Below are 20,202 nucleotides of genomic sequence, written 5' to 3'. Positions count from 1 at the left end.
GAAGCAAGAGAGAGCGTTAATTTGCCAAAGAGCACGATTTGGTCATTTATAATGTAATGTTTGTAAATGTTGTGAGAAACCTCAGGGTATTCTCGATAGTAGACCTCAAGAATCCCTTATTCCAGTGGCCAGGGAATGGCTGGCACTCTGAGATCCAACCCTGGGGGTGGACGAGCGAGAGAGGATCACCTGGGTAGGGGAGCCCGGAGTTGTCCTCGAGGAAATACCCCTGGTGAGACGCAGTATAATACAGAGGAGGATGACCTTTGTAGGTTGTAACACATCTGTCTCCCTTCGTCCCTATAAATCTCTTGCCCAAATCCCACAACACCTCTGTATATAACAAATGCTCTAGGATCCCAAATCCTGTTGCACCTGAAAACCACAACTCCCAGAATCCCTGTTTTCTGATTTCTATCTGAATATTTCTAAGTAATCTTCTCCACAGTCTTCTGATTATTCTTTCCTGAACTCCCAGTCTACTTTGACATAACATAACACTACCATTTCCACAATACCCCCTGTTCATCTACCAATAAGAATCCCGACTGTTCCGGTTTGCTTCACAAACCCTACCAATCTCACCCTTCTAAGTTTACAAACCCCCCAAGCCTCCCACCCCACCCCCCACACAGTACGACTAATCATAGTGCCGATTAACTGACATGTCCCAACAAAAGGGTCAGGCAATTAATATTAACACACACCTGATGGCCCTTTCCTTTCCCCAGAGGGATAAAAGGTAGAGCACGAGAGCACAATATGACCAAGGAAGATAGCACAACGATTCAGCTAGCCCAAGTATGGCAGTTCAAGAGGATGAGAAAGGTAGCGAGAACCAAAAGGGTGACAAGGAGAGAAGCGACGTTGCCCTTTCCGACCCAAGCCTGCGAAGCCTCTGTGGAAGGAATAGTAAGACTGTGAACAAAATACCACGTGTGTTGCAGCAGATGTCAGCGGCACACGTGACCCTCCTCTGCTGATAACGAGGCCGCGGGGGAGACACTTGCCACCGTGGTACCGACCTTGACTCCAGAAATAAGAAAAGCCAAGTTATTCATCACAACCGGTAAGTCAAAGGTAGAGTCGATAAGAAACCGTACTGCGTTGGACAAAAGTAGCAAACCGCTAATTGAAGAAAAGTACTAAAAACTATTAATACAAGAGGGGAAAACGGCTGCAGAGGAGTCTGGCACCACATTGGTGCTCACTCGAGAAACTATGGCTGATTACCCTATTGTTGAAACTATCATTACCAGAATGCCTTGGGGACTGGACGAGAAAGGGGTCAAAGTGTCCATACAGGGGTCTAGCAAAATCCTCTATGCAGTCAAAAGTCTTTGACCGGCAGAAGATTGTAAAGCTATGGGAAGTGAATCCCACCTCATAAGAAAATAGAAGGAAATGTAAAGTTAGCAAGAGTGAACCCGACGGAGGGAAGCAGATGGAAAGGGGAGAAGCCTAAAGTGCCAATGAATAGTGTGTTGACAATAGTGAACCTGACAGAGGGATGTCCACAATGAACTGTATAAAAAGACATTAAGATTTGTGACTACCATAAGTAGAATTGATTTGAAAAGCCGTAGTGAACCGGACAGAGGGAGGCAAAGAAGTCAAGAAGGTTCCGACCCCGGAAGGGGGATCCAGGGGTGAAAAGCCAACACCCACCGACACGTGAAGGTAACAGACCAAGTTATTTGAATACAAGCCAGAGTGAACCCGACGGAGGGAGGCTGATGTTCAAGAGGGGCCTGACCCCAGAAGAGATGGACCCAAGGGTGAGAAATCGCCACCCAAAGTACAACCAGAAAGGAAATTTTGTTGAACTTCTGTTTATTATATTGAATCTCTAAGGGCCTCAGAAACAAGAAAACATAGCTACCGAAGGTCCTGATATCTTGAAGAACTTTTTGTGGATCTAAGCCCAGAAGAGGGGTGATAAGTCATCACCCAACATCCACATGAAAAGGAACTCTTTATTTGTTATTCTTGAATACATCAGGTCCTCGAAGGCAAGAGACCTTTAAGAGCAAAGAGACTTGACCATCGACAGTACTGATAGCTGAGAATCTTGTGCTTGGAAAACTCTAAGGGGTTTGCTGTGCTCCCACCTTGTCCTGTGCTCAAACCATGGGGAAGAGAGACACTCAGCTACCACATCCTAACTTTTTATTTGTGAACACTTCTTTCTTGTGTACCCTATCCCACACTCTTTTTGTATTTAGTTGTAAGGACTGGCAATAGGTTTTTTAGTATAGGCCCTTTTATTTGACAAGACGCAACTAGGTCTGCCTTGTTTTTCATTTGATGGTCGTAGCTTGCTCCCATCTTGGCATTAGGTCTAGATTAGGCGGTTTTCCAACCTGCATATCTAGTTTAATAAACACCATTGAACTGTGATCACTTGTCTGTCTTTACTATTGCCACCATGAGTTCCTTACAATGTTCTTTGTACAGCACTTTGGCGAAAGCACTATATAAATAAACCATTTATGCCTGTTCTGGTCAGGTCAAAAGGGAAAAAGAGGGAATGGGAGCTGTGCAAATGAATGTTGCATAAGCTTGGGGGAAGCCAGGAGTAAGTTTTGGGGAAGCCAGGAGTTGGGAGAAGGTTTGGAGGAGAGGGGAGCAGTGCTGGGCTCAGAGGCTGTAATAAAACATAACCCTGAATTATTGAGAATAAGTGGTACCTGGGAGCTATAGTCCCAACCCTGGTGGGTGTAGCGAGGCCATCTTTACAAATAAAGAAGAGGTAATAGTACCTGAGCCATAGGTAGGGGGGGCATAACTCCTGGCCAGAAGTATCCAGTAAAGGGTGGGGGACAGTGAATGATCCTGATGGGATGAAAGTTACAGCATCCCAACCACGTGAAGAGGTTTAGGTTGAGGAAAACCTGTTAGAGAACAGCACACAGCTGCGGACAGCACATACATTGTATTAGTTAGGTCTTACACATATTAGATACCCACATATAGCAACACACAAAGAGCAACAGATTTTTTATGTTGCAGAAGTTGTAAATGGGGCAGTAGAATAGGCCCAGTGTTGAGTTGATGTGTTGTAGTGGCGTAGGATAGCGTGAGGTTCGGGAATGATGGAAATAAGCAGAAGATGGAGTCGGCAAGGTAGTGTGGCAACATCGGGGTTGGGGTGAAGTGATGCCATTTAGAAGTGCATGCCTGGTACACGATGAACAAACGAGAGCACATACCTTGGTGTGGAGCTGCAGCTGTTAGTTCAGTTCCAAAAATGAATCCCCTTTCCCGTTCCCCAGGCGAGAAGCTGAGGTCAAAGGCACCCATGATGCGCAGATGAGCACCATCCAGCTGCAGGGTCTGAATGTGATGTGAATGATATTCCAGCTGATAGAAGAGCAGGAAGGGATGCACTCTTTGAAGGACAAAATCACAAGACTCACTCGGCATGAGGCTTTGCGATGCCAATGAGCCAGGCAAATATTTAGAACACTACTGCCCTCAACCCTGGGCTGACGCCCCTTATGAATTACACCTACATTTCTTTTTTCTTTTCAGTTTATTACAAACCTTTAATAATTTAATTCCGTTCTTCATTATTACACATCAATTCATTCCTTTAAAACCCTAACATTTTCACTAAGAACTTGAGTATCTCCTAAAAATACACAATTCAATTCATCAATACGTCTTAAAACCCCATCACATTTTCCCTCTCTTATTCCATCAACAAGGTTATTTTCATGTTAATCCCCTTTTTTTGTGGATGGAGAGAAAGCTAATACATTCCAAAAATCTTATTAGGGCACATGTCAGCCTAAAATGTGTGCCCCCACAATTTTTCTTCCTCACCCAATGGGTGTGCCCATCTAAATTCACTTAAGCATGTATTTATCCACTCCTTTTAACCCTAGACAATCCATGACTAAATGTGTCGGGGATTCAACCTGTTTTTTTTTTCTACAGCCTCGACACCCATTGTCACTGTCATGCATTCTTGCATTCCTATGTCTCAGTATTTCCTTGGTGTGTAATAGATTCATGCAAAATTGAATGAAAGTATTGCGATGATATCTACTAGGAAACTTTTACATGTATTTCAGAAACCTGTTTTAATGTTTTACATCCTCCCTCAGATGTGTAAACAGTTTGAGTGTTCTGTTTTTTCCACGTTTCTCTCAAATCTGCCCACAATACTCTTTTCACAGAATCTGGGTTCGCCTTCAATTGTTCTTCCGACACTCCCAAATTTTTCAAGATTTTCTTGCATGGATTGCACCAGAATCTCAAGGCTCTGTCAATTTCTCTGCCCCTTTTCAAGATTTCTATTTGAATTTGACTTTTTTCGCCAATTATTTTCTTGAATAGTGATAGCGTTGACCATACCCCTCTCGCGTACAATGACACCAGCCCTAGATCGTATCAGATGACTGCTATCGGAACACAATTTGGTAATCTTAACACTCTACACCAAAAGATTCCCTCCAGTGTTTCCCACATCTCCCAGGGTACACTCAATGACGCCTCTACTCCATAATAGATTATCAGGCCGCTTTTTGTTTGTAGAACATTATTAACTGAGCCATTGAGAAGCTTCCACATTTAATGTGGATCTTCCTCCTTGGGCTCCTAGGCTTTTTGTCTCCTCATAAGATCGCTTCCACAACCATTCATATTCTTTCCCAAGTACTTAAATGATTTTGATGGTCAAATTATTGCTTCTCCCAGTGTCCATCTCAGCGATACTTTCCTGTTTACCCTTGTTGGTTGGAAGACTAGGATATCTGTCTTTGCTGTATTTATTTTGAAGCCATTTCGCTCTATGTACTCCTGCAGCATTACCAATTTCTGCTGCAGCCCAATTTGGGTCTGATCAATGATAAGATCTGCATGTAGCAGCCATCCCAGAGGCGCCCCGGCTATTCGAGGTGGAAAAGTGCTAGATTCTCATTGCCTCTTTCAGGTCCGTGACAAATAGGCTAAATGGCGCTGGTGCTAGGAGGCATCCCTGTTTCAGGCCTCTCGCTGTACCAATTTCCTTTGTCCTGAGCCCTGACTGAACTTAAATTACACCTAGACATGACCACTTAAGCACACAAATCCTTGAAATTCAGACTCGAGAGTGTGCCCTGGTCATGTCATCCCTGGGCATATGTGGGTAGGGAGGAAATAAGGAGGGAACAGTGTCTGAAACGCCTTGTGATTCGAGTCAGGAGAAACTGAGGTGATGCCAATAAATTTAGTACAAGGTCGGGGGTGCAGCTTGTGTGCGCCATGGCATCTGGGTTAATGAGGAAGCCTATTGTTATGGCCCTTGCCCCTGGCCCTCACTGGCAAGTCAGCCTTCCAGTTAGGGACAGGCCAAAGGCCTTAAAACCTCATCCAAGACTGTCTTGGAGTCAGTCCTGGCGCCTTTGGCGCCAGGCTCATAGTCATCATGAAGACCAACATTAGAATTGGACTATTTACTTGGGACTATTTAACTTGAGGGGTGGTTCAGCCAACATGGAGGCACACACAACTCAGTTACAAGGAACTGAGCTATGCGGTCTAGTCTTTTGGGTGTGGCAGGCCTGGGACTATTTTACCTGGACTACCTTACCTGAGACTATTTAAACCGCACCCAAACAGCAGAACATGCTTTGCGTTATTCTGCTGTGGGCAGCGTAACGCTCACCATGTCCAGTTCTTTGATGCCAGCTTACCTAAAACCAAGGACCTGCAGAGAGAGAAAGAACACTGCGAAACGTACCTGGAACAGTATCCTGTGTTCAATCCATCGCTGACTTCAGTTCCACTCACCTGAAGGTACGAACTCCATCATCCGGCACCGCATGCATCCTGGAATACCATAACCTGGAAAGAGGAGAAAGAAAGACCGCATTAGTAAGCGTTTACTCACGTTTCCTCCCGAATGAAGAAAGCCACACAATTATTACCTAGGTTGTCCTCTCCTGGTCAGTATCATTAGTGGAACATTACGGCACTCCGTGAGGAACATCGCAACCTGCAAGGAGAGAAAAGACACAGGTTAGCAATATAAAAGGCGAAACAGCGCAGCGCATTACTCACCGGACAGCATCGCGCACACCGCGCTTTCGCCTACCGGCCCATGCTCATCTTCAAACTGCATGACAACACCAAAATACCTTTCCATACCTAAAAGGAAAGAAGCAAGACATTATTATTCGAACTAAGAGGAACATGAGAACTGCATATAAAGACTGTAAAGCAACAAACCGACAGAGTCGCAGCAGGCCTGGATTCCCACAGGGGGGCTTGCACCAGTGAAGTAACTTGGTCACTGCTCGCCCCCCACATCTACGCGCCCCTGCCACGAGGAGCAGGACAGAGAATCCATCTTTTACAATGTTAAGGTGAGGAGAAGGCCCAAGGGGCGAGGAAGTAGTTGAGGCCAAGGGAGGTGGGAAAACATAAAGACAATCTGGTATTGAATCCAGCTCTCCTATATTGCAGACCCATCTTTAACCAGAGGCCTTACCAAGGGACCGGGAGAGGGTTCGAAAGTGCAAATCATCCAACCAGGGCTGGGTGGCGTCCCCGTGGATACCAGGTGAGCGTAACACCTATTGTCTTATCAAAAGCAGGTTTGGCCTTGCAAAAGTTATTTGGATTGCGTCTGAAACAGGAGAATGGGTATCATATGATGGTCCCAAATTTATGAGCTTATCGATGAGAACCCACCAATCGCCCAATTGGGCTCGCCAGTGACGATGTAGCGGACCATGTGTCTAGGGGAATGGGGGTAGCATAGATGTGGCCAATCGATCAGGGGATTAGAATGTTCTATGGGTGGTACCCAATAAGGGTGGCGAGATTATGTTGTATTCATAGACATAGATATGTTGTAGACCCATAATTAACAGTATAGGATCCCTAATGGAAAGATATCAGAATATATTGACTACCAACTACAACCACTGGCAGCAGGACTCGCATCATATATAAAAGACACGAAACACATAATTCAGCAACTTGAAAACATCGAATGGGAACAAAATTTCTGGCTGGCGACACTAGATGTGTCAAGCCTATACACAAGTATTCTACATGAAAAGGGACTACTTACAACAGAACATTTCTTGAAGACAAGATCCATATCCTTTTTGGAACAAAATTATATGCTTTTGGAGATGCTTAACTTCACACTTTGCAATAATATCTTCACCTTTAACAAAGATATATTCAGGCAAATCCAAGGGACAGCTATGGGGGCTAAATATGCCCCAAATATGCGAACCTCTATATGGGGCATTTTGAGGTTGAACATGCTTGGACCCACTCTTATTTCACCTCATCCAACCAAGTCACATATTGGGGTAGGTACATCGATGACATCATCATGATCTGGAACGGAACAGAAAACCAACTTAAGGAGTACCACCAGTACCTCAATACCAACAACTACAATTTGAAATTAACTATCCAATATAGTAAACAGAATATCCATTTTTGGACCTTAATCTGTACATTGAAGACAACAAAATTCATACTACACGCTACACAAAAGAAACGGCTGTCAACAGTATGCTCCACGCTACTAGCAACCATCCCCAACACATTATCAAGAACATACCGTATGGAGAATTTCTGAGGATCAAACGAAATTTACCAAGTCACAAGATTTCGAATTAAATGCAAATAGATCCTTAAACAAATTCAAACATTGAGGCTACGGTAAAAAAAACCTTTACAAAAAAGTTTTCAAAAAAACAATCAAAGAACCAGAACAGACCTTTTGATGAACAAACCAAAAATCAAAACCGCATTAGAAAAAATGTGATTCATCACTACATATAACAGCAATAACCAAATGCTTACTAATGTCCTCAAAAAGAATTGGAATATACTAAAAACAGATAGTGACCTAGAGTCACTATTGGATACGCAGCCAAGTATAACATTTCGCAGAGCAAAAAACCTTAATTTACTTTGTTTTTCTTCATAGATAAAATGGGATGGACAAAGTACTCAAACAAAAACAATGTGGTTAAAACCACCAGTAGTAGGTAACTACAAATGTGGGGCTTGCACCATATATGAATATTCGGACACCGCAAAAACTACTATAGTACTGCCCAATGGACAAATGAGAGATTCAACAACTCATCAATTGTAACAGCAAATACATAGTATATGGAATCAAATGTTTGCTTTAAATACTATATTGGCAGTACTATACACAATCTGAAAACAAGAATTGGAGAACACATTAGATCCATCAAGAACCTCAAACACCACTGGAAATCACTTTCAGGAAAACCATCACAAAAAAGATATTAGAAACCTCACATTTTTTGGAATTGAAAAAATAAACCTCCCACCAAGAGGAGGGAACATAGACAAATTATTAAGGAAAAGTGAAGCGTTTTGGATCTGTTTTATGGGCACCTGCCATACCGGACTTAAAGACCAGGAGATGTATCACTTTTTATAAAGAAACTACAAATACCAGCAAACTGTGACTCAAGGATAATCAGGAAATACATCATTCACAACTAAGTGCCATTGGGCCAAGACCAAATGTCAAAATAAGGAGGAGACGAAACAGTCTGGAAGAGAAGATGCAACCAAAGTCATAATTATACAAAGTAACAGTGGAAAATTACAGCAGAAAATATTTCCATTAAATTTGCGTGAACTAAAAGAAAAAAGTCATTTATATTAAATACAGACAAATGAGAATTGATTCCAATTTTCTCACAAATACCTATTAAGATTCCATCCTAAAGCAAAATGGTACCCATGCACAAAACAACATATAGTAAGCATTCCCAAAACAAAATGCACTGCAGATGTTGAACATGTGACACATCGTACAACGTAATACGTCATCACGCCATTAAAACTGAGAAATCACATGATCGTGCCACACAACGAAAAGAAATATCACGGAACGGCGAACAGCAAGAGGACAGAGGAAACATGAGGAATTGAAAAACAGAGGTAAAAATTAGACTCATCTTGTATGCACAATAGATTAGTAGAGTGCCGCCCTAAAGGGCATTGGTAGACAATTATTTGAAAAATGACAGCAAACATCACGTATATAGTTCTAACAGCACACAACATTGGGAAATACAAATTCACCGTCCTTAAAAGTAAACTATACAGCAAGCAATCAATGTCACTCAAAAACTTTATACAATGAGTGGATAGACCAATTTATTGAACTCATTGGAATGCCTCTCTAGGCAACTTTGTAACCGGAAAATGACCAGCACAATATGAGAATCGCGGTTCAGCTACACTACAGCAGACGAAACAGGAATAAGGTAAATTAAACCAATGTTGTAGACTGAACAATATGTCTTGACATTTATAAACTAATTAGAAATTACAAAAGTGGCAAAATAGGGACAGAACACAAGAAAATCGGGGAAATAAGCCTTGATACTAAAAAAACGTTAATGTCTCAGTTGCTGATGTTTTTGAACCCTGTGACTGAGAGAAGTAATATGTTATCTAACCATGCAAAACTAATGGGTGACTCGTAAACACACGTCTGGTTTTCTTTTAGTACACGAACGTAAAGTGTCTATTCTGAAATGAAGAACTACCAAATAGACAATATGAGAAATACAAAATCATAGGAAACCTTGTTAACCGGAAGGTGAAGCATACGAACAAATAAGTGTCTAATCTGCAAGAGGAAATCAAGTACAAAGAGAAAAATGATCATTGGTGCGCAGGCACCTCCTGAAGAACCGCCAAATACACAGACGGGGAAACGTGTGTCGAGGGGCCTACAGAAAAGTCACAGTAACCATACTGTCAACATTTACAAATCAACTGAATGAAAAGACATTCAGCGACTATTTTGCAAATGAAAGGCCACCTAACAGCATAATCCATTCGTATGAAAATAATCCAGTATGTGCCCTGAACAGTATATACAAATCAACCGAACAAAAATGAAATTTAGTGACTATTTTTCAAATGAAAGGTCACCCAACAGCATAATCAAACCGGACGAACAGACTCCAGTACTAAAGAAGGGGATAAACAACTTTATAAAGGGAAACAAATAGAAACTCTGTCGTATCAGAAAAATAAATAATCTTTGTGATAAATTTAAAATAAAACCGAAAAGGCGCAGATTCAAAAACAACAGTTTTCTTTTCTTTATTTCTTTAATTTCAAACCCGGGTCAGCCTGAGGGCAAACTGTAGTTTGAATCTTTCTTGCATCCATTCTGTTTTGACATTCGGACTATAAATGTACCATTAACTTGCTTAATTAACTATTTAGATTGAAAGGGCGCCACCAGCCGCAGCGAGGCTGAACACTCTTTTGTATGCTGTATTCATTTGTATGCTTAATTGTTAAAATAGCTTTTTCTCTGCTTTAAAAGATGTAGCGTCTTGAGACAAGACAAGCTCTGTGTCAGTTTGGTTCTACAGAACCATCAGAGACCCTTTTTTGCATGTAATAAACCTTGTTTTCCTTGCAAAGAGGTGAAGTGTTTATTTTGGTCGTTTGGATTGTTTTTATTCTACGGTTTTTGGGCTGCAATCCTTTCAATTCGAAGGGCAAGAGTGTTACTATAGAGGACTTCCCCAAGGCAGCTGCTCCAAGAACATCCCCTATTCCTTCCCAGACCTCCTCCTAGATTATCAATCTAGCCAAAGACCAGCATCAGAACCCCTCCATAACAAGAGGTACAGCCTCATAAAGGAATTGATGAATGATACTATAAACCCTGAGACTCTAAGTGATTTGATAAACTCTGTCCTGGGCAGACACTGCGGAGATCTTGTGTAGACGTTAGACTAGGTATGTACATTGGTCCTACGAGCTTTAGACTAGGTAGCTTTTCATGGAGTTTGTACCGAACCTCCTTCGCTACACCGTTTTTCTAGTTGACTCGTGTTTTATTTGCACCCCATCCTATAGGCCATTCTCCAATCCATTTTCTTAAAATACTGAATACAAGTTTTGAAATATCAACTCTTTGTTCTCCATCCATGACAAGTGTCGGATGAGTGATGGAGTGCATATGATGGGCAGTGTGTTCGGTTGGTGTTTGTAGGTACTGGTAAACATACTGACATGACACCACTAAGATGTATTCATTTTTTAGACATCCTTGTTTTGATATAGTGGTGGTTGATGTGGCAGCGATGATTGGGGTTTTGATTGGTCTAGGTCTGGGAGTGATGACTTTTTAGAATTTGGGACAACTGTGTTTTGGGAACTGTTGCCATTCAAATCCCTTTATTCTTCATCTCTTCTATACCAGGTCACCTCTCCCCGTATTCTAGGAGTCCAGGTTGGTTCCAGCATGTAGGGCAAGAAGTGACTGCCTGACCTCCAGTTTCCAACTATCCCTCTTAGAATGCCTGTTCTATCTCCCTCACAGATGATATAGTGTCAGCCTCACTCCAAGTCTTGTCCTTGGATCTCTGTGGTGGCTGACCAGATGCAGTTAATTCTGCCAGGTTTACTGCGCTCTATAAATATTAATTATCAAGAAAATCTCAAGAGATCAAATATATTGTTTTACCCCCGTACCAAGTATTTCTTCTCCTTCCCCTCATGTTGGCAACCACAACTTCTCAAAACTCTGGTCGCAGATATCGGAAATTACATATCTGATACTCAAATCTACAAGAAGATGAAGGATCCATTAACAAGTGCAGACAAGAGCGGGTCACAATGGGCTATGCATGAATTTGGGGAAATCTGAAGTTATGATCATCGGTCCATTGGAAATGGTTGCAGCTGCATTCATTGGTATATCCATATTGATTTTTACATAGCTAGATTAATATATACACGGGCTAGACTAATTGTTCGAACTAGATGGATTTCCCCCAGCTCAATAAAAGTTTGCACAACTTGATTAAATGGTATTGATTAACTATTGCAGCCAGATGGTTTTGTACAGCCAGATTAATTTGCTAGACTAACTGTTGCAGCTAGATTGATTTTGCACCACTAAACTAATTCATGCACAGCTAGATTAAATGTTGCAGCTAGATTAATTGTGGCCGCTAGCTCGATTGTTGCATCTAGATTGTTTTTACAGAGCTAGATTACTTTGTGTACAGCAGATTGACAATCATTACATCCTGTGTACACCAGATTGACATTAGCATAGCATGGCCAATCATTACACCCAGATTGGTTTTGCATTCCTAGACTAATGCACAGCTAGATTAATTTCTGCAGGGCTTGATTAATTGGTATTGCTAGATTAACTGTTGCAGTCAGGTTGTTTTGCACAGCTAGCTTAATTTACGCCGCTAGATTGATTAGTCTAGCTGTGCAATAATTAGTCCACTCAGGTTGGACTCCGTTCGAGAGACCCAACGTTGCATCAGCAGTCCTCATGCTAGGACTTTTCTTTTGGCAGCATGCTCACTAAAAGCATAGTCCCGTGAAGGCACAGTGTGCAGCTTGAAATGTGTCTTGGCTAATTAAAACCATGTTTGAAATAAAATACTGAGTACCAAGCGCCATCAAGTGTTTTTTTTTCCACCCCATGTTAACAGCACAGAAACTTCTAGCCACTGCCCATATCGCTTTCAATGCCTAGCTATTTCTTAAGGAGCCCCGCGGAAAGGGTTTAAGCCTATCTTGTGGTGCCTCCACGCTTGCAAACACATTATTCATAGTGGTCACATTAAAGGAAACTAAATGAAGAAGACCTGGTCCTCGGTGCCCTTGGGTGACACTTGCCTTGTGGCCATGCAGTTGTGCACATCCACAAAATGAAGCAAATTGACGTGGAAATATTTTTGCTCCTTCTGGAAACTTTTTCAGTAGGAAAGCAATGACTTAGTTAGAAATGTAGTAAACCGTATGCATAATGCAAAATAGTGTGTTCCCAGTGCAAAATCTGGACCAATCAAAACTTATCATTCCTATTTTTGCCAGCATCAAAAACCTTTCACACGGGATCGATGTCATTACTGCGAATTGAAAATACAGAAGACGAACATTTCGATATTTTACTTTTTTTTTTATTTTCACCCATTTCAATGCAATTATATGCGGCGGAGACCACCTGCAGAACACCGGCCCCCATGCTCCCCTCACATTATTACCCTAATGCACCCCCGCCGCACATATAATTGTGTTGAAATTTGCAGTAAAAACGTCGATATTCTTTGGCTTCCATACATGTCAGTTCATAAGGATTGATTGAATTTCAGGTTTTAGATTTAGGATTCGTCACTGATGCTTTTGGGGGATTTCACTATCTTTTAAATTAACTGACCTGTTGTTGAAATCCCTTTCCCCTTTCTCTCTGCAGTAGGATATGGTTCGTGGTTTGAGCACGTGCAGGATTTCTGGGACCACCACATGGACTCCAATGTGCTTTTTCTCAAGTATGAAGATATGCACAAGGTACGATAAGTCAGCCTCCTGTAATCGCATGTGATTGTATAACCTTATCCTTTTCATGTTGCATTTTCAGGAATGTTGTAACTCTTGTATATTCATCAACTGAATGACCCTGCTTGCCACATCAGCCCGTGAAGCAAATGTATTGGGACTCGTTAGTCAAATGAGGGAAATGAACCTTGGTCATAGTTCTGCTGATCATGAAAATACCAGCATGCCTACATTAATTAACCACAATGCTAGAAAAAGATTAAAACAAAATCCTGCTCTGCTTGTCTCTGGCATCGCTTTATCTAAGCAGCGTTTCTAATGTTTCCAAACAATGTACTGATATCAACACTTATCTGTATTTCGAATATCAAGTGACTCTTGACCAGGTAACATCCGTCTCACTCTTATCGAGTGCACGTCTCACCTGCGCGTTTTGCTCTTTAATATTTGAAAGGGACAGCAGTCCCTGTGGCAAAGCCCCAATGCCTGCAGGTAGTAGTACTACTGCAAGACAAGTACAGTCGGAAAGATGGGGGAGGGGGAGCAAACGTCAGAGAATGCTCCCTAAGGGTAAAACACCTCCACACCAAGTCTGTGGCACATATAGTTGAGGCACTTGATGAAATATGGAGCATTTCCAGGCAGGAGAGAAGGGAGGCACTATGCAGAGGACTCGAGAGCTATGAAGTTGGGGAACTGGCTTTATTTATCTAACAATTGTATGGTGCCTGTACAAATACGAGATGAATGCAAGGTTAAATCGGAAGCAGGGAACCAAGCAGAGTAAAGGCTTCAAAGCACTGAGCAAAGTAACACTAACAAGGAGGGTTGGGATGTGAGATTTGCAATCATGTGTACCTTTTTATACTTCTACTATGTTGCACTTCCTCCTGCTATCTGGAAGCATTTATCAGCCATTTTGGTCCAGGTGCAGGTTTGCGGAGTGGATTCCAGCACCATCTTGGAATTAGCGGAGTCCACACTCGCTCACCATCCTTTGCCACCCCTAGCTAACTTCTTAGCGTTAACCCCCAGCCTGGGGCTTGTGGACTACACCGCCTAGTCCACTTTAGAGGGAACCTGGTGGCTAGATGGGAGCTATGTGATTATTGCAAAAATAAAATGTTGAATCCCAAAATACCTCATTTTATTTCTTTACCCCATGTATATATAGAGGGAGACCGCCCACACCCTGCCCCCTCAATGCCCCTCCAACTTTATTAGCTTACCCTTACATATATATAAAGGGAAAAATGGTGCTTTCAAAATTCGGTATTTTGGGATTCGCAATTATTTCATTCTTTATTTTGGTATGATCCTGGTAGATGCTGTGCACTCCCACATCCCAGCATGATTGCCAATGAGCCCCCATTAGAGTCTACAGACACCAACTGCTACTCCTCTTACCCAGGTAAGTCGTGACACGCATATAGGACGCTTTCTTCTGGTGCAGGCCGGTTTTATTGGAAGACAAAGTACGGGGGAATTTATGTTTGAACTCTACAGGTGGAAACAGTGTTTTTCAATCTCCACGTTGCACAACAGCCAAAGACCAACCTTACTTTTTAAATGGAATTATATGGCACAGTACATGCTTCTTTTGACCAATCTTTTTTTTTATGATGGGACCTATATGCTTTGCTTTGTTCAGTGCAAACGTTAGCCAGTGGTATAATTATAAGACTGCATGTTCTGTAAGATTTACAATGTTCGTATAAAGGCCGAAATATGCCATCTGAATGATTCATGGTACTCCCGATCCCTGCGGGCCTTCGGCGCGTTACAAACACATAGACAAGGTCGCACTCTAGATGGGCTGCAATGACCAATTGAGAGTGCAGGGGGAGGGGGTTTGGCAGAAAGGAAAACTGGTTGTCCACAGCCGCCTAATTATTGACCTGACAAGACCAGAGCTAGAGCAGAGACTCAGGCAGGGTTCCCTTGTGCATTATCAAGTATCTAAACCAGCAAGAGAGAAAGTCTATGCATTTGTGACACAGATCCTGCCACAAATGCAGCTCTAGGGGAGCAGGGGTCCATAGAGAAGAGATTGAATACGGCTGGGAAATTGGGCTTGTATGAGGAAGGGACCCTAGGTTGTAATCTGAGAGCCCACATTCCTATATCAAACCAGTCAGTTATTCAGTGGCGGGACCCTTCGAAGAGTGCCACTGTCTCTCTATTTTCATGCAACATAGCAGGGGTGAATTCCAAGTTGGAAAGGAAAAACGTAAGAGACCTGATGCAGAGTATGAATTTGTTTTCCTACAGGAGACATGTGTTGAGAAGGATTTCTGAACTCTGTCCAGGAGGGGCAGAGGTTCAGAAGGCCAACCTAGTTTCTTGGAACAGGGTAACCTCTGGACAAGCCAGACCAATCAGGGTAGCTATGGCAGGCGGTCAAGACTAGGGTGACTGAAGGACCTCAATGAGCGGAGAGAGCAAGGACACTTACAAATTACTCCAGACAGGTGTTATATCAAAAATAGAGACACATTTATTACAAGGCCTTTGTAACACAGACTATAGCAAAGAATCACAGTAACACTAAGTAAACCAATACATCACACTCAGTACATTATATATACAAGACCAGGAGGGGTCAAAAGGGATGACTACACGAAATATGTTGACAACCTAGAGGGGACGAAAACAGACGGTGCAGTTAATCTTTAGACCCAATTCAACATCAGTTATTCACCTAAGAGGCAGTCCAAGCCCTAAGAGTGGAGCCTTGTGCTCAATAACATGTATGCCAATGCACGCAGTTTGTCCAATGGAAAAAGCAGGGTCTCTTAACAGCTCGGGAAGGTGGATAAGGCGATGAAGAATAAGTTTCCACTATTCAAGAAGGACCTCCACTTGAAGGCAGAGGCAGTTCAAGAGTTCGGGATGGAGTCGCTATTTCGCAATAGCAGTGGACAGGAGAGGGGCCCCCAGGGGCCACTCATGCGTAAAGTTGGGCTCTGGCACTAGGGGCCACTGGTTGGGGTAATGATTACTCACCGGTCCCTGAGGCAAGGAGACCCAAACTTTGGCAGGTTAGTCCAATTCGGTTGCAGGTTTTACAGCGGCAAAAAGGACGTCTCAGCACATTTAGTTCCTGAGATCCAGCGAGGATTCCCAAACGGGACAGTGGCGATTTCTCTGCTCTGGGGGGATGAATCGCCCCAGTTTCTCTGCAGCAGGCTTCAGGGGCAGGAGGGTCACCAGTGCAGTGGACTTGCAAAAAACGTTGCTGCAGCAGGGCAACACGGTAACCGCGTTTACTCCGGTCCGGATGCACTCATCTCACTTCTGACCTGGGAATGACAAGTGTACGAAATTCGGTGTGATGGTCCTGTGGACACAGAGCTAGCAGTACACCAAGTTTCGAGGGCCTCCACGAAACGACGGCGGAGAAAGAGCCAAGGTCCTGCGTAAGATGGTCAGCCCACTGGTTGGCCCAGGGACACTTCCGAGAAAGCTTACTTGCAGGTTTTGGTGAAGGTGCCGAGAATAGTTGGTCCCACTATTCCAATGGGTGAAGCATCTTTGCAGACCTTCTAGAGCGAACAGATGCAGAGAGGTCCCACGGGACGACAGCGGGCTCCGGGTGCCAAACCTTCCAGTGGGTCACCAGCGGTTCCTCGACTCAGCTTAGTAGTTGCAGGATACTTGGATCCTATCCTTTGTTCAGTGAGAACTCAGGAGATCGACTTGGTAGTGGTGTTTCCAGCCTCCTCTTATCCAAAGTTGCCTTCTTGCCAAAACAGAGAGGACCCAATGGGAGATATGCTCACAAACACTCACTCCATACGTGGACCAATCACAGACCACGGTGGTCTCAGGCATTCAAGACACTCCAGACTTTCTGGCACCCAGGATGTGTATTGGGACCAGACATCCCAGCCCACATCCTGGAGGCACACACACAAGGCATGCAGAAGCCTGTGAAAGCTTTGGGATTCGCGGGAAAGTGCATGACCAAATGAGGACTGGCCCGGGTCGACTCAACCTGGGGAAGGTGAAGAGGCAAGAAGGCCAAAGGACAGGACAAAGAACCTCGTGGCATGGCCATTTTGGAGCCAGGCCACCTATTTGTGCCAAACGCGGTTAACACAGTTAACATGGCAGGAAAGGGTTAAAAAATCATGCGAAACGATAGCTGCCACTAGTCCTGTCCATGACACATCTGCACAGCTCATAAAAAGTCCAGCAAGAGTATCTAGGGCCTTTGGAAAGGACTATAGACCCAAGTGTGCTGTATAGTAAGATACATTGCACACTTGTTACATGTTGCACAAAAGTTGCAACATGAGAAAAGGACTAAGGGAAACAAAGTCTTCCAGTACTGACTGTCTTGAGGTCATGTCAGTTTCCCCACAAAAAGTGAGCGAAAGCTCAGAGGAGTACAGCTGAGGGCTGTGCTTCTCTGGAAAAAGTCAGTCAGTGGTGTCTAAACAGCAGCAGAAAGTTTGGGGGTTGACACATGGAGGGAAAATTACATACACATATGACATTTTTCCTAACAACATGTGCACAAGATGCACTGTTAATTCCAGATTCCAGTCCTAAAGAATACACTGGGTCGGTCATATGGGGGAATGGAAGTTTTTGTCAAGTCCTTGTACAAATGTGATCATGTTGAACTAAATGTAGATTATTGTAGCCTGCATGTGGTGAAGGCTAGCCTGGATGCTAACACGAGCATAGTCCTGGTTAACTTTTATAACAGCCCACACAAATCCAACCTGGGGCAGTGCCTAATCCAACTTAAACAACTCTTCAATGATTACATTGGTGATCTGGATCCGTGTACACATATGGTGTTGCTGGTGGGGGACTTTATTGTCAAATGTGGCAGTGTACCCCTCACCACACTACTAGATGACACAGAGGATGGCTTGCGAGAAGTCCAAGAACCAGTAATGATGGATCACAGAACGGGTGGGAATGGGCTTAGGCTAATATCTTGGTTGTACTAATGGGGGCTGAGAACAATCAATGGCCGGACCAAGGGTGATAGACTGGGAAAAGCAACCTTTAAAGGAACCAATGAAAGAACCACCATGGACTATTGCTGCCTCCCAATAAGTTTGTGGAATATGATTAAGGAGTTTCATGTATTGAAGGATGAGCGAAGTGATCATCATCCCTTGGTGCTGGAACTCTCGATTGGTAAGAAAATAGCATCATCCGGCACCTCGGGGCAAACGTATTGGAGGGCACTAAGCGCACAATAACCTGGCACCCAGATACTAAAGACAAACTGCTGCAGAGCATCTATAATAATGCTGCAAGCTTCCTTACCTATATGATAGAGGAGATGGCAGAACCCCAGGCGGTACGTTTTGGAAGATTTTGGCCATCTATGTAGGAAACTGACGGCAGGGTGCCAGAAAGAGGTGATGAAAATGCTTACAAAAACAGGCCTCTTGGTTCAATAAGAACTGTAAGAAGGCAAACTTATCATTGCTTGTCGAACTGAAAAGGAAAGAGACCAATAGAAACCTGATCAGACTAGCCAGAGCAAACTATAAGCAGGTGGTAGCAGACTGTAAGCGGGAGCTGGACAGGGAAGCATGGGCCGATCTTTTGCTGGCTGCCAAATCCATTGATACTTAGAAGCTTTGGGATCTAGTCTCTTTGTGGCCAAAACATAAAAGATTGGGTGACAGGTTGGAAACCATTGTTGCGGATGCAGATTAGATCAAGCACTTTGCCACCATTTATAACCCTCCCGAAGTGGCAGTGGGTGTGGTAAACTCGGAGCCTGATGAGGTACCCGAGTTGCTAGAAACAAGGCAACGGAGCGAGGAAGGGCAACTGTTGTCATTCTAAATTAAGGAACTATCAGATGCAATTGTCTATCAAAACTCGGCCGCTTGCCTGGATTAGACTGACTTGCTCAGAGAAGAGGTAGAATTGTGGGCCCCAGTATTAACAGTTTGTTTTAACGCCATGTGTGCAAAGGTGCAATTGCTGGCATCATGGGGGAAGGAAGTAATTCAAACCATCTATAAAAAGGGCCCAAGAAACATTCCTTCCTCGTATAGACCAATCGCGCTCCTTGACTCTGTCCAAGATCTTTGGAAGAGCACTGCTGAGAAAATCGAATCTTTGATTAATAACAGTGGTACTCTCGATGAGATACAATTGCGTTTTCGTCCAGGATAAGGGACAAGTTATTTGATTTTGGCCAACTCACTCGATCTGAGGTGCGAACCTATACATCTTGCCTTCATGGACTTAAGCACAGCCTTTGATAAGGTTAATAGGAAAAAGCTGTGGTCTGTGCTTGGGTCACAGGTTTGCCTGGCGGATAACGGACTTGTTGATTAGTTTGCATACAAGTAGCCAGGCCTCTGTGAGAAGTGGTTCCTCTGGCCATTGCACTGCTTCCAGGCGGGAATACGACAGGGCTGTGAACGGCTCCTGTCTTGTTCTCCCTGTACATTAATGGGTTAAGGGAGGCCCTGATGAAAGCCTACAGTGATGTGCCAAAAATGTATGGGAAGCCATACCCAGTATTGGTTTACGCTGATGACTGACCCGGTCCTGATCAATCGCACACCAAGAGCTTTGCAGGACCTTGTCACGGCATACACAGACTTCATGACATCATTTGATCTGAAGGTTATTGCTGCCAAGTCGGCAGTCATGTCTTGTCATCTAATCAGGAAGAGCCCTAAAATGGTACCAATTTGTACGAAGGGTGCAATAATCCAGTCATGTTTTTTGACTACTTGGGGGATACGTCTCACCCCAAAACCTGAAACCTGCGCGGCTCATATTGAGAAGCAAGGGGTTAGGTTCAATCAATCTCTTGGGGGGGAGGGGGCTTGCTAGGTTAGGAGATTTGTCAATGTCCAGTTCTAA

At 43.4% G+C, this 20,202-nt stretch overlaps 1 protein-coding gene across 3 annotated transcripts in view; it reads left to right on the top strand.

Annotated features, from left to right (window-relative positions):
- The window catches only part of SULT4A1 (sulfotransferase family 4A member 1), a 165,989-nt gene that overhangs the window by 126,716 nt on the left and 19,071 nt on the right, over window positions 1-20,202 (top strand). For all 3 annotated transcript variants that reach the window (XR_011281746.1, XM_069628136.1, XM_069628135.1), the window contains exon 5: window positions 13,259-13,353. Coding sequence is in view for 2 of the 3 variants with exons in the window: in XM_069628136.1 (XP_069484237.1) it covers window positions 13,259-13,353 (95 nt within the window). In the remaining variant the exon portion in view is untranslated. The remainder of the gene's footprint in view (window positions 1-13,258; window positions 13,354-20,202) is intronic.

This window comes from Ambystoma mexicanum, chromosome 12 (assembly GCF_040938575.1).
Source record: "Ambystoma mexicanum isolate Mex_15411 chromosome 12, UKY_AmexF1_1, whole genome shotgun sequence".
Lineage (NCBI taxonomy): Eukaryota > Metazoa > Chordata > Amphibia > Caudata > Ambystomatidae > Ambystoma > Ambystoma mexicanum.
The sequence above is the reverse complement of the archived record's forward strand: the minus strand, read 5'-3'. Positions and strand labels throughout refer to the sequence as shown.